Source organism: Protopterus annectens, chromosome 2.part1 (genome assembly GCF_019279795.1).
Source record: "Protopterus annectens isolate FY-2018-M chromosome 2.part1, PAN1.0, whole genome shotgun sequence".
Taxonomy (NCBI): Eukaryota; Metazoa; Chordata; order Ceratodontiformes; family Protopteridae; genus Protopterus; species Protopterus annectens.
This window is the reverse complement of record NC_056729.1, coordinates 1654513293-1654539718: the sequence shown is the minus strand read 5'-3', so window position 1 is coordinate 1654539718 and position 26426 is coordinate 1654513293. Positions and strand designations below refer to the sequence as shown.

Here is a 26426-nt window from a genome sequence, read left to right as displayed (position 1 = left end):
GGAAATCCTTCTATGTGGCACACCTCATCACAAAAGGTTTCTCATCCAGGAAAAAAGAGGTCATTGTTCCCCTCTACTCGTCACTCAGACCCATTATAGAGTGCAATGCCCCTTTTGGTATGTACTTCACAAGACATCTACAACAACTGGAAAGGCCACAGAAATACCTCACAAAGAGGATTACCGGCCTCAAAGAGATGCCCTATGCAGACCGTCTCAAAAAACTGCAGCTTTACTCCATTGCATATCGCCTACACAGAGGCAATCTCTGCCTAACACACAAAGCTATGTCAAACCCAGAGCTTTTAGACATGCTCTACTTAAAGAAATCCCAATCCCTACGAGCTACATGCTCTAGGGACCTAAACCTCATCACCACAATAAACAGAACATGCTGGAGGGATAGATTTCTGTCCCAGAGACTTCACATACTCTGGAACAAACTACCTATCTATATCAAACAAAGCTCCTCATTAGCACTGTTCAAGAAAAGTCTTGATGATTGGATGGGAGATAGGAAATTCACCCCGGGGATCACTTCTGTGGCTCTGCTCGACAGTGGCACAGGAAGATAATTTTCTTGGGTGGCGAAAGCCAGGGTACCTTTGGCTAGGCTTATATAGGCCCTAGGGCCAATAGCCTAGTACCTACCTATGAAAAACTTTAAGCATTAGGTCACCCTCCCTCCAAATAAACACCCTATTCAAGGCTCAAACCCAGGACCCTGCACACCATATACAATGTGATTTACCACTAAGCCATGTCAGATATCATAGGTTAGTACTAGGCTAACTGCCCTTGCGAGCCATTTTAAGCCTAGCCAATTATCCCTTGTGAGACTCAAACCCTGCACCTTGTATTTGTAAAGCAAACCCCTTAACCATTAGGCTGCCCTCCCAATATGCCTGGACTATGGGGTAGGGTTGCAAGACAGAAGCCTTTTCTTACCTAGACATCCAGGCTCGACAAAAATTTGCAAAACAATACATCAAGTCTCCCAAAAGCATGTGGGAAAATGTGTTCTTGTCTGATGAGACCAAGGTTGAACTTTCTGGCCACAATTCCAAAAGGTATGTTTGGCGCAAAAACAACACTTTGCATCACCAAAAGAACACCGTCTCCACGGTGTAGTATGGTGGTGGCAGTATCATACTTTGGGGTTGCTTTTCTTCAGCTGGAACTGGGGCTTTAGTCAAGGTGGAGGGAATTATGGACAGTTCCAAACACCAGTCACTTTTGGCCCAAAACCTTCAGGCGTCTGCCAGAAAACTGAAGATGAGGAATTTTACCTTTCAACATGACAGTGACCCCAAGCATACATCCAACTCAACAAAAGAATGGCTTCACCAGAAGAAAATTAAAGTTTTGGAATGGCCCAGCCAGAGCCCAGACCTAAACCCAATAGAAAATCTGTGGGGTGACCTGAAGAGGGCTGTGCACAAGAGATGCCTACACAGTATGACAGATTTGAAGCGCTTTTGCAAGGAAAAGTGGGCAAATTTTGCCAAGTCAAGATGTGCCATGCTGACAGACCCCTACCCAAGAAGACTGAATGCTGTAATTAAATCAAAAGGTGCTTCAGCAAAGTATTAGTTTAAGAGGTGTGCACACACAAAAAATTATATTTTAAGGGTGTACACACTTATGCAGCCAGTGTATTGTATGTTTTTTTATTTTTTATATTTTTTCCCCCTAACAGAATTGTTTGTTTTTCAATTGAATTGTATAGGTTATATGTCACATTAAAGGTGGGAAAAGTTAGTTTTGAAATGATTTATTGTGGTCACATTTTTTTATATCACAAAAACCTGGCATTTTAACAGGGGTGTGTAAACTTTTTATGTCCACTGTGTATGTATATATATATATATATATATATATATATATATATATATATATATATATATATATACACACACACACACACACATATAGATATATGCACACACATATAGATGGATACTTATGTATATATAGATGTATAGAAGGGTATGTACATGCACACACCGTGGATTTATGGGTCTGGATGCCTTCATTCAGGTATTTCAGTTGTCCAGACAAGACTCTTCATCTTTTTTGTGCAACTCTGGTTTGGTTGTATGGTACGACTATTTTTGTGTGAATAGCCTGGGGTTAAGAAAGCTTCTCCTTTTCCTCCCTGTCGTGCAACGATGGGAGTTCGTATATTTAAGTTGCAGGGAGTATGCTGGGTCCGGGGGGGGGGGGGGGTAACCTGGATTTTTTAAAAGGGATGAAGCTTCAACTTTTACTAGGTTAATAGGTTCATAGGTACTTACAAGGCTATTGATCTGTGAGGGTCTTTAAGAGGCCCAGCCTTATATTCCCATGGTAGTTTTTTGCCCTTGTATTCTTCAAGCAAATAACTGACAGGTCGGCAGAACAAGGATACTTTGGGCATTTACTTGTTGATACTAATTATGAGAGACAAAGGTGCTAGACCAAGGATGCATCTGTGGTTTCTCATCCATAGAGGAGTTATTTTATGTTCGGTTTATATTGCAAAAGAGATTACTATCCCTTATATGGTTGTTCACATTACCACTGGTTTTAAGAATGTGTAATAAGGCAAGCAGGATAAGGTCTTTTGAGACTCTATATTCAAAGCTAAGGTCATCGCTTAACAGCCTGTATGATACTAAGAATGCAGACAAGGATTTGAGATGGTCTGTATAATTTTTTTGATTTAGGCCTACAGCAAGAAGTTCTCCCAGTTCGATCCTCAGCTGGGATGTCTTCTGTGCAGAGTCTGCATGTCCTTCCTGTGGTTACATGCGTTTCCTCATGATGCTCCATTTTCCTCCCACATCCCAAAGATATGCTCTAGGTGGATTGGACACTCTAAATTGGCCCTAGGCGTGAGTTCGTGCGTGTGTGTGCCTTCTGTGGAATGTTGGGTGCCAAGATGGCACCTCAACACCATAAAACTCCACTGCCAATCATGAGTGGACAGGTGATCCACTGCGGCGTCCCCTAACCGGGAAAAGCTGAAAGAAGAAGGAGAAGAAGTGAGAAAGCAGTTGTGACAAGAAGGCAGTTACATACAGAATGGGGCTTTGTATTCAGTGATCGGCCTCATGATAAGGTGATTACAGTGGAATTATTATATTCCCAGACCTAAACACCATACCTGTGCGGTGAAAAAAGACTTCCTTACCATAATGGCTAAGGGGTGATCAAAAGACAGTTAATTTATTTGTTTATTTATTTATTTTGTTTGCTGGAAAAATACACTGATCATAATAGATTTTTTTGCAGGCACAGCCCAAGCCCATTGTTCACATAGGATGTTCTTCGTGTTTCACTGTTGCAGTCATCACATGTGGGTTATCCCTGCTGTAGTAGCCATCTGTCGGCCCAAATACCAGAGCTATTGTTTTTGTGCACTGGCTGCCGTCACCTGTAGTCTGATGTCAGGTCTTTAGTGCTATAAAGCAAGGCAGCCAACATCATTTTGTCAGTCTTTCTTGCCATGGAGCCCGTAGCAGAAGCAGTTCACACAAGTGCTGGTCGGTCGCTACCAGAAGTTGAATTTCAGCAGAAAATGTCTAAAGCTAAGTACCCTGTTGGGGACCCTTTTTTCATGCTATAACCAATGTCTGAAAAAGTTAACAATTGTCTCACCTGTGGAAAGCAGATCCCACACTGAAACTTTCATTCTTACTGCATCAGTTGTTTAGGCCCAGACCACGATGTTCCTCGTTGCCAGTTCTGTGCACTCTTTAATGCGAGAACCATTTGCCATAGAGCTCTTTTTGTAGACAATTATTCTCGTATTCCGCCTTCGAATTCCGATATGGCATCCTTCAGCCAACAGCCTGTGGATATTCTGAAAAAATGTATAAATAAAGACAGAGACAGGCCACACAAGGGTAAGCCTTCCAACAATGCTACCTCTAGGCAAGTCGTCAGTTCTCCGGAATTCAGTGAGGCGCTTTTGCAGCCCCTGATGCCCAACTTGCTATATATGTAGGCCTCTGCCAAGAACCTTTCAGAGTCTGGTATGCCACAGAAAGCTACTTTGTCTTCTGAGCCTTTGGCTGTCTCTGCCTTGGTTGGGTCTGGAGCCGTGATGCAGGCACCGGCTTCTGAGGAGACCGAATCTAGACAAAAAACGACGTCTTTGCATCCGACTTCCATTTCTCAGAGACCGATGGATTCTCTCAGGCCTAGAAGCCAGGCCATTCCTAGGAAATCTGCTTCTAGCCACCATCTTGCTACTGCTCCCCCACCCCAAGTTCAAATACTTAAAATGGCAGAGGATCTCATCTCTTTTATCCGAGGTACTCAGGTCCCCACTCCTAAAAGGAAAAGGCATCCTTCTCCTGAAAGTATGACAGACCAAGAGTCTGAGGAATCTGATTATTCTGCTTTGTGGCGCACAAAAACATTGAATCTGGTATTCGGGCCGACCAAGGGCTACCACAGCAGGAATAACCCACAGGTGATGACTGCAACAGTGAATACACTCGAACATCTACATTTATGATCAGTATACACAACTGTACTTTCCCAGATCCCTTACTATGGGATCAACTTTCAGGAATGTGTTGTCAATGTGATAGTTACAAGGTAAGTAATGCTTGCCAAAGGAAAGATTTATACATTTCCTAGCATATAGTTTTAGTTCATGGTTTTGACACCAGCCATGAGTTTGGAAAAGTCCTTCTTGGTGAATTTTGATTTCCTCTGGGGGGATTATGATGGCACTTCTTTTGTGGTAGTCTGCAAACATGGTCAGCCGTAAACCCTTAATATGTGCCTTGACCCCCTGAGAATTAAATGCCAAGAAGGAGTGGCCCGAGGACTGAACCCTAAGGGTACACTGTAGTTGAGTCCTTTGGAGGTGGTAGAGCCACCCACCCTAATTTTTATTTGTGTGCAGATTTGCTATCCAGTTAGTTGCACAGAGATTCATATTTAGCTGGGAGACTTTATTTACAAAACTTGAGTGTTGGATGGTGTTGATTGCCTTTGTGAAGTCTAAATATGTGGCTTGTATTGGTTTGCTCTCATCCATAGCTTTAGTGCCCTCTTAAAGAAGTTCACCAGGTTAACTAGCGAGGTTCTGCCCTTGATGAATCTGAACTGGCTTGGGTTGAGCGTTTGTGGCCCGAGGACTGAAACCCGGTGGACACTGATAGTGAGAATTTTGGAGGTGGTAGAGCCACCCACCCTAATTTCTATTTGTGTGCAGATATATTATCCACTGAGTTCCGTAGGGATTCATATTTAGCTGGGAGACTTTATTTACCAAACTTGAGTGCGGGATGACATTAATCACATTTGTGTGGTCTAAATATACAGTGTGTATTGGTTTGCCCTCATCCATTGCTTCAGTAACCTTCTCAAAGAAGCAGACCAGGTTAATTAAGCAGGTTCTGGCCTTGATGAATCCAAACTGGCATGGGTTGAGAGTTTGTAGGTTAACTATATCCTTATTTATTAATTTTATAAATTAATTGCAATTAATTCTGGAAGTTTTAATCAAGTTGAGTCTTAAGCCACTTGATATTTTGGGGGGGTGGCATAGTGGAAAGAATTAATGCAGATACAGTGCTGTCTAGCACCCTCAAGGCCAAAGTATTTTATCTTGAAAGTCTAAAAAATGATTTTGTTACTTCATTACAGTGTATTATCTGCAGCATTTTTCTGTTTTGTTTCAACTATTCCTTATGATTTTGAATTAAATTATGATAATAATTCTTACATTTCTACCTCTGAAAATCAGGCAGCATTTTCAAGTTGGAGCCTTTTCTGAAGTATTTGGAAAACAGTGTTTTGAAACCAGTGATGTTATTGTTATCTCAAAGACACTGATTAAGAATTAAGCAAATTTTGTAGGCCATTATTAGAGGGAGATATTCCCAAAGTATGAAAGCCCAGAGTTAAGTAATGAAGTGCTTCTTCTCAGAGCTGTTAATACGGTTAATATCTTATTTTACTACCTGTACATCTCTTCTTCCTTATCCAACTGCTTGGTTATAAAATAGCCTGTGTAATCCACCTGCAATGTCTTCCCCTCATCACCTTTCTTTTGTTTTGGCTATCTGCTGAAAGTCACACAACACTGGCATAATATTAACACAGGAAGATTATTGGAGAACACCTAAAGTCTACTGTATTGGGGGGGGGGTGACTGACTGCTGAGCCAAAAAAAAAGACCCTAAATTAATCATCGCCTCCTTTTCAAGGTGTGGACTTTCCAGGGTATGTGTGTTCTCTGTGACACTGATCTGTAAACAGGCAAATTTACATTTACAAAGTGTTAGCACATTCTGCTTGTAACACTTATTTTACCGCTTTAGCTTGGATGTTTTCTAAAAACAGTGTAAAGAGCATGATTTACGCTGCTTTTTAGTGGGCCTATTAGCACACTTGGAGTAAGAGATGAACTTGATTAAAATGATTAGCCTTCTGTTTCAAATAACTGTCAGTGGTCCTGAAGAAGGTCTCACTGACTTTCAAGATGTGCTTGACCTTTGCTCTGCTAAAAAATATTGCATCTTATTTCACCCTTATACATTTGGCCAGTTAACTGTTAAAAAATTCAAAAGGTTGGAATCAGATAGTGAAAAACACAGAAAACACATGCTCAGAAGTTCAATTAGCACTTCTCATGTGGGCATGGGGTTACCTTGGACATTTGCTCAGGAGAATAATGACAATTATTAACTTGGCTTACTACGGTGGTGGTGCTGCTGTAGTGTTGTCGCCTCACAGTAAGACATTGTCCTGTTCGATTCTCAGCTAGAGCGTATTCTGTGTGGAGACATGTGTTAATGGGCATACCTTCGTTGAAGGTTGTGCGTCAGGGCTGGAAACTCGGCACGTAAAAATTTACTGCCAATCATTAGCAGACCGGAGTTCCACTGTGGCGACCCCTAACCAGGAAAAGCCGAAAGACACAACAACATTAACTTTTACAACTTAAGAAATCCATGTACATGTTCTCATTTTCTTTCTGTACTGCTTTAAAAAGCTGACATTCATTTCTGGAGAAAGAAGGAATATTGAGGGACTTGTGTGGGAGGGTGGGGTTAGGACTTCCTCTATTACTGCATTGTGTGTAAAAGTGAAAAGTAGAACAAATTCAATGCCAGCATGCAGGTACAGAGTCGATGGCGACTGTTATAACCACTGTTGTGATGCCAAATGAGTGTGCGTGAAATATTTGTGGGTCAGCAATGAAGGGTGGATGGAGAGGTCACAACCAGTCGTCCTTTCTTGGCAGGACACTGGGAGAGGACACAATGTACCCTTGAAACACTACTGACTTGGTATTGGAGAATGCAGTTGTGGAAGGAATATTATGGTATAATTTAATACGATGCAGGCATGTACATGCAATTCTGAACAGGTGCAAGTCAGCTATGCTATGTGGTTTTGAAAGAAATAACTAAATGACATTTAGAAAACTTAAAAAAATAGTGTTTCTCAGTTGGTGGTGGTGGGGGGGGGGGTAAAGCCCCCAACATCCCTCATATGCTGCACATCTTCAGGGAAATATAATTTCCGTCATCCCAGAATTCATTTTCATTGTAAATGAAATTTGTCTAAATCTGCAAAATTATAGCTGTCATCTGATTGTCCATCACCCATTTAAAATACCAAAATCAGAGGATACCAATTTTCTTTGATTTCATTGTGAAAAATGTGGCATTGCAGGGTTTCCTGAAATTGTCTGCTCAAAACATGGGAAGTCAAGAAGGCTGAAGGAGAAAAAACATTTCCTCCAAGTAAATAAGCAACCTAAAATAAATACAGCTGTACTGTATTATTGATTTATCTTTCTTTGTTTTTCAGACCCCTGCAGAGAAGTTCAAAATGACTTGGACAGAGTATGTCGTGTGAACCCCAGAACTCGTCGGGCTGCTTTAATCGACAGACCAGAGAGCTGCCTCCCTAAGAAGGAACCTGTCTGTGGAGATGATGGACTTACTTATGAAAATATGTGCAAAATGACACAAACTGGGGCTGTCTTGGGAGTTATTATCCTGAACATCCACTCTGGGCCTTGCCAGCCTCAAGGTATGCTTTGGGTCCCAACACTGCACATGGGCTGTTCTTTTACATTGTAGTCGTAACATTGTACGGAGTGATCATCAGAATATTGGAAAGATAATCTCATTATGCAGGGGGGGCCACAGGTTAATAAACATCACTGGTAAGCTAGAGTGGGGGGTTTAAATCTGATTTTAGGAGAGCAATTAAATAAGTAATACATCCACCCCCCCCCCTTTTTTTGTACATGGGGTCAGGATGTCACTTCAACATTGACAATCATCTGGAGCAAAGGTTTACACCTCTGGGTGACTATCCCTGTCATGGTATTTTATCCATGCCACATACTCACATCTGTGGCTAATTTAGATTGTCCAATCCACCTATTTCACATCTTTGGAATATGGGAGGAACACAGAGCACCTGGAGAAAATTCACGTGAACACGTGAGGACATGTAGACTGCATACAAAAGGCACCCCAGCCGAGAATCGAACCGGCAAACCTATTGCTATGAAGTGACAACACTCTCCACTCCATCACTGTGCCAGTCTAAATGGTAGAATATTTATACATATTTTTCAACATTACATGCAATGCAAGTTAAGCAAGTGTTCCATACTGAGTATCTAGGTATTGCAAAATGCATACCTGGACTTTTATGATGTCACAGTCTGGTATATGCTTCTTGTCAGTACTTAATCTTATTAGGAAAATGTCTTTATTCTCTATGAATTGTGTAACTTCACTATGCCAATTAGGTGGCTGCTAGAAATGAGTTACTGTCCTTGGACTAGTTAATGTTTTTTGAAAAGATCAGTGTTGGAAATATTTATTACAGTAAAATGCATTTTTTCATATTTTACCAAGCAACATTATCAAAATTGAAGGGGATAGGTTTGAACCGTGTGGCAGTTAACACAGCACATTAAGGCCGTGGGCTCTTTTAAGTAGCCACTTCCTGTTGTCCACAGTTTGATTTCCTCGGTCTTTATTTGCCACTTGTGTAACTTTGAGCAAGAAACTTAATCAAACGGTAGTCCCAGATCACTCCTGAAAAGGGTCAGTTGACGGTGGATTTACTCATTAAACAAAAGAAATACTGTGGGCCTAAATGATGAATGAGGCAGGCAGATCAATATATTGTGTAACAGAAAAAAAATCATTTTGCACTTTCTCTGATGTCTTCATCTTCTTTGATTTACCTTAGACTTAAAGAAGCATGTGCTGACTTTAAAAGGGTTAGTAAAAATTCAAGACACAGCTTTAAACTTTATTTAGCCTGTGAAGCATTTAACAATCCCGGTAATTCTTTTATCACACATGCTAGATTCAAAACTACCACTGCTTCCATCAGCAGTTTACAATATAACAACTCTTAAGTCGCCAATATATTAGACCTTTCTTATGACTGCATACTTAGTGATTACGGGTCTCCATTTATACACAGAATAATTTACCAGCTTTGCCAAGGTTTTAAAGACAAACAGTTGAAAATCTCAGTGTACTATCTGCAAACAGATGGGTTGTTACGGAAGATGATAAAAACTGGCACCAGTTAATAACATACCTCCAGTTTGCCATTAAAGAAGTATCACTATCCTCGAGAGAGTTCATTCCTGTTGAGTCATTATGACAGACACCGTCATGGATGGTTAGACATTGCCAGAGAAACTTGGAAAAAAGAGAAAAAAATAAAAGGGTTAGAGAACATTATCCCAAATGATAGGCTAAAAATGGTGATACGCATCATATGAGAACGTATAGAAGGAGCCCAGGGCACGCAAGAGGCATATAACAGGAAAACATGGACTATGGGATTCAGAGATGTGCAAGTTTTTGGCTACACAGCAGAGTCCATTGTAAGTGGTTGAAAAAAAAACAAAATGATGTAAACTACAAGGTTAAACAGACTAGTAAAAGAAAGCTAGAACACATATGCAATGTCAGCATTCCAAAGCTGTGGAAAGAAGGACAGACCTTAGAGCCTGCAGAAAAAGAAATCTGACTTTGGTGCCTGCTTTGTAGGTAGGTGCTACACTGGCTGAGACACAGAAATAAGAGATAAGGGAGTTTCTTAAGAAATAAATAAGTTTTTATACATCCCTGGCAGACAAAAAATCTAATTTGAAACTTATCAAAACCATGTGGTGTTCTTTCCCTTTGTATCTGGTGAAACCACAGCACCTAGGTGTACCACTGATACGACTTCTAAACATAATACCTCTTTTAACTGTTTAACTTCAAACCTTGCAGAAAGCCATAATTATGTAAAAAGACTAAAAGAGAAAGTACAAAATATTTAAGATAGACTAGATAAACGAATCAAAAAGCAAGTCAAACACTCCCAAATGTCAGCTTCAAAGCCTGATGGAATGGAACTATCAGGTTCTGCCATACCTCTCAACTGTCCATATTATCAAAGAATGTCACAGATTTTTGACTCATGCATTTGGTCTGTTTCTCATAACATTACAGTTTTCTGGCTAATGATTTGCAAGTCATTAATGATTGAAGTCAGAAAATACTGACATTTGAGTTTCAGATTTCATACCTTTCAGAAAAATCATGCTAATGTAAAACCTTATTCTATCAACTTTCTAAGTTTGTAAGAGCAATATTTAAAAATTGTCCCTATTTTTGGTCCTTTGTCCCCTCATTATTTATGGCTTTGTCCAGATTTTTTGCTCTAAGAGATTGAGAGGTACGAGTTCTGTAATGTTTTTTTAGGTTGAACAGCATTTGAAAATTTGACATTTGGGGAAAGCAAGATTCTTGACCAAATTAGTTCTAATAAAGGGGTACTGGAAATTCACTTCTACAGCGGAACATAGTGAAGAAATTTTTCTCAACTTCCGACGGCTTGTTTAAGTATATTATCCTTTCTTTTCGGATGCATGGTGTCCATATGAGCTTTCAAATCTTAATGAACACAGTCAATTTCAAATGACTATACCATAATATATTCTGAAGATTAGGACTCCCATCTTGTTATTTTAGACTCTCTAACAATCCAGTTTGACAGTTAATGCCTCCAAGAGCAAGTTAGGCATAACAATGGTAAAATGTTTAGGATATGTAACAGGAAGAATTTTCAGGTCCATAAAGTATAGGTGACGTCACTCTTGGGGGTTATCTGGGTAGTATTTAAAATTTGCATCCTGATTTGCATCTATAGCATGCATGCCTTCTTACAGATTTGACTAACAGGACATTGCCTCTTAAAGTAAACATTTGAAAGAGGTATTATATTTAGAACCTGTTTTACTATTCCCAATTTTCAGTAAACCCTTTTATAATTCATACTGAAGTATCAGTGGTATGCTTAGATGCGGTGGTTTCACCGGACACAGCGGAAAAGGAGCACTACATTAACTTTTGAAGTTGCAAGCTAATCAGAGCCAAGATTTGGTATTCCATTACCAAGAGGTGTTTATTTACATGTTTAATTCATTTGTTAACTGAGTAAGCCCACTAGGAGTAAGTGACCCTTTTCCCGGAATGTCTCGGGAGCTATGTATGATTAAATGACTTGTTCAGAGTAACGCAGAAGGTGAGGTTGAAGGAAATGAGCCATGTACCCTTGACTACAAGAAGCAGCTGATTAACAGCATTAATCGTCTTTGCCAATTGCCAGATGAATGCTTAGTAGTCAGATATGTGCCGTTGTGTCAATAAGTATGATCTTGCTTGCAGGAACTTTACGTAATTCATAGACTGTTTTTAGGTAAGCACTCACTTTAAACCATTTAAGTTTTCTGTAAACATATATATATATATATATATATATATATATATATATATATATATATATATATATAAAACCACTAAGCCATCTGAGCATCGGTCAGGCTTAACCCACCACAATGCAGATGGCCTGTCTAGGGCTTGCAGTCCATCTTGTGAGCCTGAAAATGATGTTTTAAAGCTGGGGGAGGTCAAATGTTCCACGGAGTGATAGTTGTGAAGTGCCAAAGCGTTGTAAAACTGATATGATGTAATGTAAATAACATGGCTGTAATACTGTAAATAGTATTGTTTCCTTAAGACAGATACATTTTTGTATTAGCAAGGGAACCTCTCGCAGGAATTGCTTCTAGTGAGTAATTGCTGTTATAAAATGGTGTATAAAAAAGAGGTCTATAGCCCTGTTACTCAGAGAAGATGACCTCTCAGTACAGGTAGAGTTTGTGCTTAGAACAGCAGTTTGGGGAAATATGCTGTAGGCAAATAAAAAGACATTCCAGAATAAGCTTGTCAACACCGAATCCAGAAGAAGGACACTCAAAGAAAGCACTTCTGGACTGTGTTAAAATTGATATAAGACACTGCGCTAATTTTTCTTTGTGGTAAAAGAAATGGTCTTTTATACAGTTTATATTGCATCACCAGTTCCACATTTGGAAACTCAGGGGTGTGGTTTCATCAACTTAAAACACTAATAGACTAGAGTGTATATTGTAGCCATTGAGGTTGTAGAATATCTTGGGTAAGACGATGTCCTTCAAGGATGCATCTGCAGTCCTAACAAATGGGTTGTCCTGCCTCAGGCAGCCCTTCGGTCGGCCGGATTCCAAAGTCTGGGTCTGGCCTCGGCTGATGTCGCACTTCACCCGACGTCATAGCTGCTGTTAACCAGGTGTAAAGGCATCAGCCGACACCATTTTCCTCAGTCTTTCTTGCCGCGTGGCGCCCGAAGCAGAAGCTGTTCGCAAGTGCCGGTCGGTCAGAACCAGAGATTGCTACTACCGAAGACTTCTAAAAAGCTAAGTACCCCGTTGGGGACTCTTTCTTGCCTCAGCCGATGTCAGAAAAAGTGAATAACTGTTTAACTTGTGGGAAACAAATACCTCATAAAGATTTCCACTCTTACTGCCTACCTTGTTTAGGCCCAGACCACGACGTAGCAGCTTGTCTAGCCTGTGCTTCCTTCAACCGACGAACACTTAGACGTCGGTTGGAGTTTGCAGAGGAGTTTTTCGGCTCCGCTTTTGCTTACAACATGTCGTCGGAGACTCCGACTTCACAATTAGCTAAAAAGCGTAAGGAAAAGGACCGACACTCGCGGTCCGCGGTTTTGGCTGAAACCGCGGTTAAGCCAACCGCGAGTGTCTCGGTTTCGGCTGAAACCGAGTCCTCGATTATTCCTTCGGCCGAAAGCATGCCTCCTACAACCGAGGCCTCTTCCAGCATGGCTGAATCTGCTACTGAAATTCCACCTGCTCTTACAGGTTCTCAGGATTTATCAGATACTATCCCTTTAGATATATCTACTCCTGCACGTGGAGCTGCTAGGCCCCCTGCATCCATGTCAATTAAGGCTTTTACCAGGGCTAAAGCAGCTAAATCAACAAAGACCGTGCCTGCTAAAACCCCCTCTCACAGGCCTAGCTCTAGTACTCAAATGCTTAGTCTAGCAGAGGATCTCATTTCTTTGATCAGGGGATCCCAGCCTCACCCTGACAGGGCCTCTCACCCCCCTCCAGAGAAGAGGCCTAGAGCAGAGCCCCCTGACAGATTACTCTTCTGATGATTCAGAAAATACAAACCCTCCAGAAGGCCTTTATTCTCCATATGAGGACTCTGATGCAGAAGACTCCATTCCTTCTGCCTCTCCTCCTGAAGAATTTTCTTTTGGGGAAACCTTGCATGCTATGAGAGAACAATTTCAATGGCAGGGCCAGGATTTTTCAGACTCTAGGAAAAGGCTTAGGACCTTTTTACATTTGCCACAGCATAGGCCTTTAGCCACTCCTCCAGTACTTACAGTTGTGGATGATGCATTTAATGATGCTTGTACTGCTCCTGACTCTCTTCCTCCGGCCCCTGCTAAGCCCGACAGATACTACAGGGTTCCGGACACTCATTATCACTTGTATAAGGCCCCTATTGCAGATCCTGAAACTATTTCACAGGGCCCCAAAGCTGTAGCAGCTGCCTCTGCCAAAAACCCCCTCCCCTCTGAAAGAGAATCTAGGGCCTTAGAGAGATGGGGTAAAAAAGTTTATACTTCTGCTACTCTTTCGGCTAGGGCCTTAAACTGTCAATTCCACATGATTCAGTATCAGGAATTTATGTTAGATCAGCTAACTAAAAAACTGTCCTCGCCTGAACCTTTAGACCGAAAGTCCCTTCAGGAAATGGTACATAACATTCAGCAGGTCAGTAATCATTCCTTAAAATGCGGCTATGATGCACTGGAGGCTTCCTTTAGATCAGCTATGACTGGTACAGTGATCAGAAGGCATGCATGGTTAAAAGAGCAATCCTTACCAGACCATGTAAAGTCAAAGCTCCTAGATGCTCCCATGGAAAAACACAGTTTGTTTGGCTCCCCTGCACAGCAAGTGTTGAAGAAGGTGGAAGAGAAAGCGAAATCTGTCCAGACAGTCAAGGATTTCTTACAGGTCCAGCCTCCGAGGTTTAGTAGGAACTGGCCTTCCAAGAATTGGTCCTTTCCAGACACCAACAGAGCACAGAGAGGCAGGAATAGGCACCCAAGAGGCAGAGGTCAATCCAGAGGTGCCTACAGGGGACGTCAGTGGCAGCCTAACAACCAGAGAAGTGCTGCCACAGATCCAGCCACTACCACTTCCACAGGACAATCACAGTGACTTGGCTCTGAAACCGCCTACCAGGGAACAACTAGAAGCACCCTTAGGTGGAAAGCTAGCCTTATTTTCAGTAAACTGGCATTACATTACAGGAGACAAATGGATTTTGCAGACAATAGACAAAGGTTACATGTTTCACTTCCATACTCTACCAAGGAAGAGAGGAATGCCAAACCTACCTCCAAATCAAAAGACAAATGCTCTAGAGCAAATAGACCACTTACTAAGGATGAGAGCTATAGAAAAGGTACCGTCTATGGAACAAGGGCAAGGATTTTACTCCAGACTTTTCCTAGTGCCAAGAAAGGAAAACCATTGGAGACCTATTCTCGACCTGTCCGCTCTGAACACATATCTCATTGTCCCAAAATTCAAGATGCTGACCCTACAGCAGCTTCTTCCCATGCTGGGCAAGGAGTCTTGGCTGGTAACTCTAGATCTCAAGGAGGCATACCTGCACGTCCCCATATGACCAAATTGCAGAAGATACCTCAGATTTCTTGCAGGATCAGAGCATTATCAATTCTCAGCATTGCCTTTTGGCTTATCTACTGCGCCCAGAGTATTCACGAAATGCCTGGCATCAGTAATTGCTCATTGGAGGCTTCAGGGAATTCAAATTTACCCATACCTGGACGACTGCCTGTTACAAGCGGACAACAAAAACAAATTAACAAAAGATTTGAGAAAGGTCATTCACCTATTGCAAGCCCTGGGATACACAGTCAACATAAAAAAGTCAAGGCTGATACCATCCCAAAGGATAACTTTCTTGGGTGCAGAACTGGACACATCAAGCCAAATGGCATTCCTCACAGCAGAAAAGCAGAAGCACCTACCACTCTATTTCATGGCATTAACAACGCAGAACCAGCTTACAGCAAGGAAAGTCCTGCAAGCCCTGGGTTACATGGCATCCTGCATAATATTGATTCCACATGCCAGACTACATATGAGGAAGTTGCAATGGTACCTAAGGACTTTATGGTCTCAGCACAAGCACAGCCTAGAAACCCAAATTCCAATAATTCCATGCCTGAAGCAAGAATTCCAATGGTGGGCTCAGGCCTGTCAATTGAACAAAGGGCTGCCCTTCCACAGCCCTCACCCAAGCCAGACTATCACCACGGACGCCTCAGACCTCGGTTGGGGGGCACACATGGTGGACAAGTGCATACAAGGCTTATGGACTCAAGACCAGCTGAACCTACACATAAATCAAAAAGAGATGCTGGCAGTAAAGCTGGCAATTCAGACATTCAGACCGTTTCTTCAACAGGGTAATTTGCTGATAAGGACGGACAACACCACAGTTATGTGGTATATCAACAAACAGGGAGGCACACATTCATATCCTCTATGCTGGATGGCAATGGACCTCTGGAATGTGGCCCTGAACCTCAACATTCAGCTCCAGGCAATATTTGTGCCAGGAAAGGAAAATATACTAGCAGACATCTTAAGCAGAACTACCACGGATGCCCACGAATGGATGCTGCATCCAGACATCTTCAAATCCATTACAAAGAAATGGGGACTACCAGAAATAGACCTATTCGCATCCCCACACAACCACCAATTGAAAAAATTCTGCACAAGGACATACCACCCACTAGCTTGGAAGGTGGACTCCCTATCTTTCAGTTGGGAAAACCTGACAGCATATGCATTCCCACCTCTTCCTTTGATGCACAAAGTGCTACTGAAGATCAAAGAAGATCACCCAAGGATCATCCTGATAGCTCCAGACAGGCCGAGGCAACATTGGTACCCGCTACTGAGGAGTATGTCTCGGGAACACGCATGGCCTCTACCCCTAGTTCCTCTACTGCTAACACAGAACAACTTCAAAATCCTGCAGCCAAACTTGAAAACACTGCAGCTAGCTGCTTGGAACATTGCATAAGACAAAATAACCCAGATTTATCTCAAAGGGTTAAAGACATTATCTTGGAGGCTCGCAGACCCTCAACAAGAAAAACTTATTCAGCAAAATGGAAAAGATATCTCATGTGGAGTGCAGCAAAAGGAGAAAATGTATCACTGGCAAACATAGCTAACATCCTGGAATACTTAGCAGAGCTTTTCCACAATGGCCTGTCCTACTCCTCCATTAAGATTCATGTGTCAGCAATTTCAGCAGAATACAACATGGATCCTCCAGTCTTTTCTCATCCTCTACTCAGGCAGTTCCTGAGAGGAATTAAAAATGTAAAGCCACCAAGGACGCCACCATTGCCTACATGGGACTTGAACTTTGCGTTAGAAAAGTTGACACTTCCCCCTTTTGAACCAGCAGCAACAGCAGAATTACAGTACTTATCTTGGAAAACTGCTTTCCTGCTTGCAATCACTTCAGCAAGAAGGGTTTCTGAATTACAGGCATTAATGGCAGTACAGCCCTTCCTTATCTTCCATCAGGATAGAGTGTCCATGAGAACTAATCCTACTTTTATGCCAAAGGTGGTCTCCAGGGTATCATTAAACCAAGCAATCCACCTACCTACATTCTTCCCCAACCCACAGAACAGGGGGGAAAGACTACTACATACCTTGGATGTGCATAGACAATTACGCTACTACCTGGACAGAACCAAGAACAATAGGAAAACTGACCAGCTTCTGGTAGCATATGCAACAGGAATGGAAGGAAAAGCAATTTCAAAACAGACAATCTCAAAATGGATAGGAAATTGCATTAGATTTTATTACTCTTATCATGGAAAGACAACTCCAGAAAACGTCAGACCTCACTCCACAAGGGCTACAGCCACTACTACAGCTTTTTTACGAGGAGTGGCTACCAAAGACATTTTAGAGGCTGCTACTTGGAGCTCCGTACATACATTTGCCAAGCATTACAATCTACCTTTATACTCCAGATCCCGAGCAGGTTTTGCCACTGCGGTTTTGCAAGGGATCTTAACTACACTGTAATCTTCTTAGTACCTCCTCCCCCAGTTTGGCTATGGTATTCTACCCATTTGTTAGGACTGCAGATGCATCCTTGAAGGACATAGTACAGTTTTGTACCTACCATAAATGTAGATGTCCGAGAGGTATGCATCTGCAGTCAGGATTACCCACCCTCCTTCCCCTCTGTGGTACTCCTAGGGTATTTGCCCATCTTGTAGCTAGCTGGGGGAATCTATTGTGGTGTATTTGTTTGTATATATCTATATACATGTTTATTTCTATTTCTTCTCTATTGTTTGGAAACATTTGCATTTATCCAAATTTAGCCTTCCTAGAGGGCACCTGGCATCTGGGGCAAGAAACACTGAGGAAAATGGCGTCGGCTGATGCCTTTATACCCGGTTAACAGCAGCTATGATGTCGGGAGAAGTGCGACATCAGCCGAGGCCAGACCCAGACTTTGGAATCCGGCCGACCGAAGGGCTGCCTGAGGCAGGACAACCCATTTGTTAGGACTGCAGATGCATACCTCTCGGACATCTACATTTATGGTAGGTACAAAACTGTACTTTTTTCCTTCTCCCCATTGTTGTGTGACCTCTATATTAATATGTCTGTAAAGTATTAAGTACAGAGGCAGAAGCCAAAAACACTTTTGCACTGGTTTTCTGTTGCTTTTTTATCGTCCTCCTTGGTGCTGTTTTCAATTAATTTGAATCAGTAAAGTGATACTTGTAAGTGTCACTGAAGAATCTCCCATACGTCTGTTCATAGGTTCATAGGTTTATACTAGGCTATCTGCCCCAAGGCATTTATAAGCCTAGCCCGAATTTTTGTGGCTTACGCCACCCCTTATATGAAAAAATACTATACCCATTAGTTTGTTGTGCCTCTGTCCAGCAGTGACACAGAGATGATTCCTGGGGTAAACCTACAATCTCCCATCCACAGGTCAAGATTTCTCTTGAACAGAGCCAGCGAGATGCTCTGCCTCACATGGACCGGGACTCTATTCCACAGCATAGGGAGTCTCTGAGTGATAAATCTATCCCTCCAGCACGTCCTATTTATATCCGTGCTAAGGTTTAAGTCACTTGCTCTAGTGGTTTTGGTGGATTTGGATTTTTTGAGGTGGAGCATGTCCATTAATTCTGGGTTGGACATGGCCTTGTATGTCAGGCACATGTCACCTCTGAGCAGGCGGTATGCGACTCAATAGAGCTGGAGTTTCTTCAATCTGGCAGCATATGACAGATTTTGGAGTCCCTTTATCCTTTTGGTGAGAAACTTTTGGGGTCTCTCCAATTGCTGCAGATGTCGGGCGAGATACATCCCGAATGGGGCATTGTACTCGATCATTGGTCTGATAAGTGAAGAGTACAGGGGAACAATGACCTCACTAGATCTGGATTTGAATCCCTTCATGATCAGGTGGGCAATGTAGAAGGTCTTTCTAACCACTTTAGCAACGTGAGTGTCAAAAGAAAGGCCACTGTCAACCTGGGTCCCCAGGTCCCTGATAACCTCTTCTGTGCTTAGTGGATTGCCACCTATATGGTAGCTTGGGGTTACCTTGTTTTTCCCAAAGGGTATGACTATACATTTTTTGGCGTTTAACTTCAGGCCATGGCTCTGGCACCAGCTATCTGTTTCCGTGAGTCCCTTCTGAAGGATATCCGTGTCCGATGCACTTTCCACTATGGCGCCCAGTTTGCAGTCGTCTGCAAAGTTTGTCAGCCAAAGTCCTCCCATGTTGGCCTGTACTTCTGAGAAGTAGATGCCGAACAATAGGGGGCCAAGGACCGAGCCCTGTGGGACAACACTTGTGACTGGCTTGGAGTCTGACATAGCGCCAGCAACTCTGTGGGTTCTGTCCTTAAGCCAGTTTGCAACCCATCTTGTGACATATGGGTTTACATTTAAGCTGGTAAGTTTTTCTACAATACCCGAGTGGGGTATTGTGTCAAAGCTTTGCAAGGTCAAGGTAGGCTGTATGGACTGCCTTTCCTCATCAATGGCCTTGGTGACTGTTTCGAAGAAGTCGACCAAGTTCAAAAGGCATGATCTTCCCTTGACGAAGCCAAACTGGGTCGGGTCCAATGTCTGCAAGTCCCCTATATCTTTGTTTATGAGCTCCATTATGATCCTCTCCATAGCTTTGCAGACTAGACTTGTTAAGCTTATGGGCGTAATTACCAGGGTCCGTAGAGGCACCGCCTTTGTGGAGTGGGACCACAGTTGCCGTCGCCACTCCTTGGGCACGTATCCTGTGGTAAGGCTGATATTAAACAGCTGCCTTATGTGCGGTTTAATTCCTCATTTAGCTCAGGTAGCACACAGCCGGGACACCATCCGTCCCATTGATGCTGTGTTTTTAGCTTTAGAGAGCAGCTTTCACCTGCGCATTTGAGATGTCTGGGAGGCTACACTCTGCTGGGATAGTTATCTCTCCTTTAGGGGAGAGGGTGAAGTTTGCACTGAACCTGTCTGCCAGTATGTTGGCAATGTCTGTGGGTTCAGTGATTTTTGTATCATTTTGGACTAATTCTGAGCATATCTGGGAGTTTCCACCCAGGTTCCTAACATAGCTGAAAAAGGCCTTATGATTGTCCTTTGAATCCATGGCAATTTTTCTCTCAAAATTGGCCTTAGTTGATTTTATGAGTGCTCGTATTTTTTTACTAATAATGATCAGGGTGACTTCCCTTTTATGGATTTTGTTCTATCATGTAATAGCTTTCTCCTCTTATTGTAAAGTTTGTTAATGGCTGGGGTCCACCAGACTGGACGTTTGCCCTTTGTGGAAAGAGTCTTGGTTTTATTTGGGATTGCCTGATCCATGCAGTCCTGGAGGTGTTCATAGAAGGCATTTGTAAGGGCTTCCGCAGCTTGGGTTGTGGTTTCCACTGTCTCAGAGGCCTTGAAGGATACCACACCAGTCTTGAGTAGTGTGAAGTTTGCTTTAGAGAAGTTCTTCACTGTGGTCTTTTTTGTTTGGGGTGGGGGCGGGATGTGGATTTCTAGTGAGATTAGTTTATGGTCAGATCTCACCAATGAGGGATATACTTCCGGTGTGGAGCATTTTGTCCCCATGTTTGTGATAATGAGATCTAGTATATTTTCTCCTCTCATGGGAACAGTGACTAGCTGTTCCATGGCATTTGAATTTATGAACTCCAGGAACCGTTGGGCTAGAAAGTTAGGGCTTGAGTAATGTTCCCAGTCTATATTCGGGTAGTTGAAGTCACCCAATATGATGGTGTTTGGAGATACATTTATACCCTCCAGTGTCTTCAGGAAGGCTGTGTGGGGTTCCTGAGTTTGAGAGGGTGGCCTGTAGCATGCTACAATTTGTAGAGCAGTATATGCCAAAATAATGTCGGGCAAAATCAAATTGACGTTTAATAGTGTGCTTGTTAAACCTAGCACAAAACCGACAACCAGTGACGTTGTGTATAGTATGACTGTATATAAGTCATGTGATTTTCAGTTTTACTATAAAAGTAAAAGTCAACAAATGCCGTAAAAACAACTTACTACAAACCTATTGAGTCTTGTAACCATTGCGCCTTGCCAGTCCCTCCCTCTTCATAGATTGTACCTCCCCTCTCAGGGAACCCTAAGCCAGTCAAGCCTGGGGAGAATTTATGAGTTCCTAAGTCTTGGTCCGGCGTCGGTTGTTGTCGCTTCTTCCCTGACGTCAGTGCGCCAGGGGATATAAGCTGCAGCCGATGCCATTTTCTTCAGTCTTTCTTGCCGCGCGGTGCCCGAAGCAGAAGCAGTTCGCCAGTGCCGGTTGGCCGACTCCTGAGATTTTCATTCCGAATCCAGAACCGAAGTCTTCTAAAAAGCTAAGTACCCCATTGGGGAAACTTTTTCTTGCCTCAGACCGATGTCAGTAAAAGTTAATAATTGTATTTCTTGTGGGAAGCAAACACCTCATACCTCACACCCCTACTGTATCCCATGCCTAGGCCCAGACCACGACGTCACTGGTTGTCGGTTTTGTGCTAGGTTTAACAAGCACACTATTAAACGTCAGTTTGATTTTGCCCGACATTATTTTGGCAGAAAATTTAATTACACCATGCCGTCGGAACTTCCGATGACCGGAATTCATAAAAAGCGCAAGGACAGGCATCCGAGGCCTCTTCTAGGCCGGTCGCCGGTTCTCCGGTTTTCAGCGAGGTGCCTACACAGCCCCTGACAACCGTTTCAGTAGAACCACAGACTGCCTCCGACTCCCACGTGGAGCTGGCTGGGCCTTCGGACACTCTTGGTATTCAGATTACTGAACTTAATCCTACAGAGGGAACTGAAGTAGCTGAACAATCCACAGCTTCAGAGGGTGTTATCAGACCTACCCAGTTAACCATTAAACCCTCTGTTAAGTCTAAGCCTCCCTTAAAAGCAAAGAAACAGACATAGCAATCTCCAAGGCAGGCTTCCATGCCTAAGAAACAAATGCTAAAAATGGCCGAAGACCTAATCACCCTGATCAGAGGGTCCCATCCCCCTCCAGATAAAAGGCCCAGACAAGATGCAGACTATGAATCTTCAGACCAGGTGTCCATTTCCTCTGACTCATCCTCAGACCTAGGGTATTCCTTACCCCCTTATGAGGATTCTGATGCTGAGGAATCAATTCCATCAGCTTCTCTGCCTGAGGGCTACTCCTTTGGGGAGACCTTACATACCATGAGGGAGCATTTCCACTGGGAAGGCCAGGATTACTCAGAATCCAAGAAAAGGGTCAGAGACTTCCTTTTATTGCCTCAACACAGGCCCCTTGCTAGCTATTCTGCCAGTGTTAGATATTGTGGATGATGTATACACTGAATCCAGCTTAAACCCAGACTCCTTACCACCAGCCCCAGTTAAGCCAGATAGATATTACAGAGTCCCTGACTTTCACAAATTTCTATACAAAAGCCCTGTTGCTGACCGTGAAACTATTTCTCAGGGACCCAAAGGGATTAAGGCCTCATCAGCTAAAAACCCAGTCCCTCTGACAGAGATTCCAGAGCATTAGACAGATGGGGCAAGAAAGTTTATACATCTGCAACTTTAGCCATGAGAGCCTTGAATTGCCAGTTTCACATGCTAAAATATCAGCAATTTTTAATGTCTTAGTTGAAACAAAAGATGCTTCCAGATTCAGATCCTCCTAATTTGAAAGAAATGCAGGATTTATTGCATGCAGCTGAACAAGTGGGAAAACATACTTTGCAATGTGGTTTTGATTCCTTAGAGGCCTCCTGTAGAGCAGCAGTTATAGGCTCTGTCATTAGAAGGCTTGCTTGGTTAAAAGAACATACGCTACCAGATCATGTTAAGGCCAAATTATTGGATGCACCTTTGCAGCGGGATGTGTTGTTTGGAGTTAAGGCAGAGGAGGTATTAAAAAAGATGGAGGATAAGGCAAAATCTATGCAAACGGTCAAAGATTTCTTACAGGTTCAACTTCCTCGTTTTAGCAGAAATTGGCCAACAAAAAATTGGTCCTTTCCAGTCACAGACAGACCTCAAAGGGGCAGATATAGACGTCCAAGAGGTAGAGGTCAGACACAAGGCCCTTACAGACCTCGACAATGGGGTACACCAGGCCAAAAAGAAGGGGAAGACAGGCCTCAACCTTATAAAAAACAGTCTCAATGACTTCCCACTACAGCTGCCAAACAGCTCTCTCTTGGCAGCCCCCTTAGGAAGAAAACTGGCTCTTTTCTATCACAACTGGCATTGCATCACCAAAGACAAATGGGTTCTCAACATCATATCTCAGGGTTACAGGTTCCACTTCCACACTCTTCCAACATTAAAAGGAATGCCAAATCTTACACCAAATCAATGGGCAGAGGCTCAAAAACAAATTACAGCACTCATGGACATGAGAGCTATTCAAAAGGTACCACCACAAGAGCAAGGACAAGGATTTTACTCAAGACTCTTTCTGGTTCCCAGAAAGGACAAAGCCTGGAGACCCATTCTGGACCTTTCTTCTCTGAACACTTACCTGGATATTCCGAAATTCAAAATGTTGACACTACAGCAGCTTCTTCCCATGCTGGGCAAGAAAGCTTGGCTCGTGACTTTGGACCTCAAAGAGGCATACCTGCATGTCCCTATCAGACAAAACTGCAGAAGATACCTCAGATTTCTAGCAGGTTCAATGCACTATCAATTCTCTGCACTGCCCTTTGCTTATCTACTGCGCCCAGGGTCTCCACAAAATGCCTGGCACCAGTAATTGCATTTTGCAGGCAAAAAGGAATTCAAATTTACCCATACCTGGACGACTGCCTAATCCAAGCAGAGAGCAAGGACATTCTTCTAAAGCATCTGGCGTACATAAAAAAGTTATTAAGTTGCCTGGGGTACACAGTAAATGAAAAGAAATCAAAACTAGTGCCCTCACAACAGATAATATTCCTGGGTGGCAGCTTAAACACAATGGCCCAAATGGCTTATCTCACGCCAGACAAGCAAGGACAACTGACTCAGTATTTTCATTTGATGGCAACAACGACCCAACTCCCTGCAAGAAAAATTCTGCAGGCCTTGGGCTACATGGCATCTTGCATACTACTAATTCCACATGCCAGACTGCATATGAGGAAACTACAATGTTACCTAAAGAGTGTATGGTCTCAATACTGTCTAAATTTGGAAACAGTTATACCACTAATTCTTTGCCTTCAACAGGAGTTTCAATGGTGGGCTCAAGCTTGTCACCTCAACAAGGGACAGCCTTTTACTCAACCCACAGCCAGGCAGACACTGACAACAGATGGATCGGATTACACCTGAGGAGCACACATGGCACGAAAATGTATTCAGGGCGAGTGGCCCGCAGAACAACGACATCTCCACATCAATCAAAAAGAGATGCTAGCTGTACAAAATGCAATTATATCTTTCAAGGACCTGCTACATCTAGGAAAACTACTACTAAAGACAGACAACACCACAGTTATGTGGTACATAAGCAAGGGGGCACACACTCCTACCCCCTCTGCAGACAAGCCATGACCTTGTGGAACACAGCTTTAAACTACCAAGTTCATTTGCAGGCACAATTTCTGCCAGGAGAGAAAAACACACTGGCAGACGACCTAAGCAGAAACATCATGGATCCTCACTAATGGCAATTGAGTCCACGAATATTCAGAATGATAGCACAAAAATGGGGGAAACCAGACATAGATCTGTTTGCATCCCCAATGAACTGCCAACTACAGAAATTCTGCACAAGGAGCTGCCATTTACAAGCATGGAAAGTGGATGCCCTCTCATTCAGCTGGAAAAAAACTACAAGTATACGCTTTCCCTCCTTTACCTCTCCTTCTAAAGGTACTCATAAAAGCCAGGCAGGAAGAGCCAAAGATGACCTGAATGCACCAGACTGGCCACGCCAGCACTGGTACCCAATCTTAAAGAACTTAGCACAGGAACCACCCTGGATTTTGCCACAAATCCCACAGCTGTTGACACAACACAACAATCAGATACTTCCCAGCCAGCTAAAGACCTTAAATCTAGCTGCATGGAAAATTCCTTAACCAAGCAAGCATTGCCTCTCTCCAAAGCTGTTATGGATGTCATTCTGGAGGCCAGAAGGTCTAGCACCAGGAAAGCCTACTCGGATAAATGGAAGAGATTCTGTGCCTGGAACCAGGCTCACAGCCTTGACCCTCTTGTCCCTAACATTCCTCAGATACTGCAATACTTAACTGAGATGCTGGACAAGGCCTCTCCTTCTCATCCATCAAGATTCATGCCTCAGCCATTTCTGCTCATTACAACACGGATCCACCAATTTTTTCTAATCCTTTGCTCAAACAGTAACTCAGAGGGGCTAAAAACACGAGACCACCCCGTAGAGCACCTACACCAACTTGGGACCTCAACTTTGTTTTGGAAAAATTAACTTTACCTCCTTTTGAGCCAGCTAACCCAGTTTCACATAGAACTATCACAACTGCAAAACAAACACATAAACACACAAAGACATACTCGGAGGCACTGATCAAAAATCTACCAAAACTACAGAGGCCTCCAAAGCAGACAACCAAGCAACTGCCACCTCAAGACATAAGACATGCAACACATAGTTCTCAAAGTCAGTGTGCTAAACAGTCACAGCCCTTAAGGCCAAACACAATGCCAGACACACTTGTTATAGGTGACTCCATAGTCAGACACACTGACGTCCCACTCACCAGACTGAACAAGGAAAAGATCACAGTAAGCTGCCTGTCAGGCGCTAGAATCCGCCACATAACACAAGCATTCAGGTCACTCCACAGCAAGTACAAGTATGACTCAGTCATTGTCCATGCCGGCGTGAACGACCTGAGACGTACCTCCCTGGACTACATGAAAAGAGACATAGAGGAGCTCTCAGATTATGTAGCCCAGGTCAGTATGACCCTGACCCTGAGCAGTATCCTACCCTCACCAAGAATGATGCCACAATACAGAGACAAAATGATCAGCTTTAATAATTGGCTTAATTACTGGTGTCATTCTAAGGGGATCCAATGCTGTCTGCCTGGGATGACATGCTTGACAAGCCACGCTGCTTCGCAAGGGATGGCTTGCACCTGTCACCCCTCGGCTTCCGGATATTGGCAAAGGCTCTTGCCACCCCCATAGTGCCTTTTTTAGGCAAGGCTCAAATGATAAACCTACCCTGGAAAACAAAAATGGAGAAAAACTAAGGGTAATACTGCTCAATGCCAGAAGTCTAAACCTCAAGATGCACACCCTCGAAGCCCTCCTCAGTATGGAGAACATCGATGTCTGTGCTGTGACTGAAACCTGGTTCAAGGCTCCTGAGAGCACCCCAGCACTATCAGGTTATACCTCATATCAT

At 43.0% G+C, this 26426-nt stretch overlaps 1 protein-coding gene across 9 annotated transcripts in view; it reads left to right on the top strand.

Annotated features, from left to right (window-relative positions):
• AGRN (agrin) overlaps positions 1-26426 on the top strand; it is a 3161231-nt gene that overhangs the window by 2251294 nt on the left and 883511 nt on the right. For all 9 annotated transcript variants that reach the window (XM_044063089.1, XM_044063082.1, XM_044063083.1 and 6 more), the window contains one exon: positions 7825-8049. In XM_044063089.1, coding sequence (XP_043919024.1) covers positions 7825-8049 — 225 coding nt within the window. The remainder of the gene's footprint in view (positions 1-7824; positions 8050-26426) is intronic.